Source organism: Opisthorchis viverrini (assembly GCF_000715545.1).
Source record: "Opisthorchis viverrini unplaced genomic scaffold opera_v5_2336, whole genome shotgun sequence".
NCBI classification, from domain to species: Eukaryota; Metazoa; Platyhelminthes; class Trematoda; order Opisthorchiida; family Opisthorchiidae; genus Opisthorchis; species Opisthorchis viverrini.
Window position 1 is genome coordinate 1 of NW_008754466.1, and position 1,541 is coordinate 1,541.

Sequence of the window (1,541 nt, forward strand, 5' to 3'; positions counted from 1 at the left end):
GACCGCTCAAATTACCTTCACTTCAGAAATTAACATTGCAGTGGCCACCACGCTCTCCCACGCCCTTGCATTCGGTTTGTTTGTGCATAACCAGCTTCCTAAATGCCCCGGATGCTCGGGACGTGTTTTCTGTCACGCTAGGTTCCGAAGCAGTGGTTCCCATTATTCCTGTCCTCATGCCCCATTTCAGTGTGTGGACTTTCACTGACCACCACTCGATGTCATGTGACTCAGAGTGCACGTCGCAATATGAGGACAATCCTGGAAAACGGTCGATTTTTCTGTGTTCAGAGAACCCGGCTTTCGGATTACCAAGTTGGACGAAAAGGTCAGCAACTTTGTCTCGTCCACTTCGAGCAGGATGATGATGTTGGGGTTTCTAGAAGCCAGGAAAATGTTGGCGCTGGAAGCTTGCATCGCAGCTTAGTTTTGCCATCCATGGATTTTTTAAAAGTACTGATGCATATCCCCCTGGTTTAGACAGATAATCGGTAAGGCAACAAATACTAACAAAAATAGACTAACGTGAGCGTTGCGAGGTTCAAGCAACAAGTGTGAAAAACAGTATAATGAGAGCGTAAGGCTCCGAATATGTACTCCCTATCCCCGTTCAAAGTTCGAAACCCCAGGTAGTTGAAAATAACTGTTCTGAACGATCTGGAGTGAGTTATGTTACCTTATGTGATTTTAATTTTAGACGTGGCTCACTGGACTCCTGGACAAATTGACGTCACCGGTTGTGGATTACCTCATGAACTTATTCGTTAATTATGTAGACCCCTGTCTGGAGTTTGTCACAACACAGTGCACCGATGTCATTCCTCAGGTAAGGCCCATGAGCTTTTGAACTCTCCTTACTTTAAAGTTACTTTATAGCAGTCATTTGATCATCACTCTAACCTCATGTGATATATCTTAATTTTTTTGCGGACAATTTACAGATTGTTTGTTCCCCGGACTTGAGTAAATTCAAAATGTGCCTTCAGTATGAACTCAAAAATAATAAATGTATGGAACTTTAGCCTCGTTCTCTGACATTCCGATCACTCAAATCAATGTGGCTAAAGCTGATAAGTTTTCGCCTCAGGTACCCATCGCGAGAGTTCAGACAATGTGCAAACTACTCGAAGTCCTACTCACAAACCCGAACGCGCCTTCGATGACTCAGGAAAAGCACAAACTGAATCCGATTCTTGCCATGTCGTTTGTGTTCTCATTGATCTGGGGTCTGGCTGGTGGAACAATCGATGCCAACTGGGATCAGGTGGATGCGTTTGTCCGCAATGTCTTCGATGACGTTGGTGATGCCAGGGTGGGTCTTCGTGTGTTAATTATTGAAAAGTCGGTTTTGTCTTTACCATTACTCATCAATTTGACTTTTTTAGTATGAAGATATCTTCGAAACATGGATCGGCAAGCATGCTCGAGATAGCTCCGTGGTTGAAGCGCGAACTTACTGATAGGAAGGCCCAAGATTCGAACACAACCACAGGCATCTCGATTGCTCTTACGTAGGCTTGGGCAACCTGGCAGCATCTCAA

At 44.6% G+C, this 1,541-nt stretch overlaps 1 protein-coding gene across 1 annotated transcript; it reads left to right on the plus strand.

Moving 5' to 3' along the window:
* Positions 1–1,006: 1,006 nt before the first annotated feature.
* On the plus strand, positions 1,007–1,390 carry T265_12224 (hypothetical protein; the record flags this gene model as incomplete). Its single annotated transcript, XM_009179400.1, has 1 exon — positions 1,007–1,390. One exon carries the CDS (start codon positions 1,007–1,009, stop codon positions 1,388–1,390), a length of 384 nt encoding a protein of 127 aa, XP_009177664.1.
* Positions 1,391–1,541: the final 151 nt, after the last annotated feature.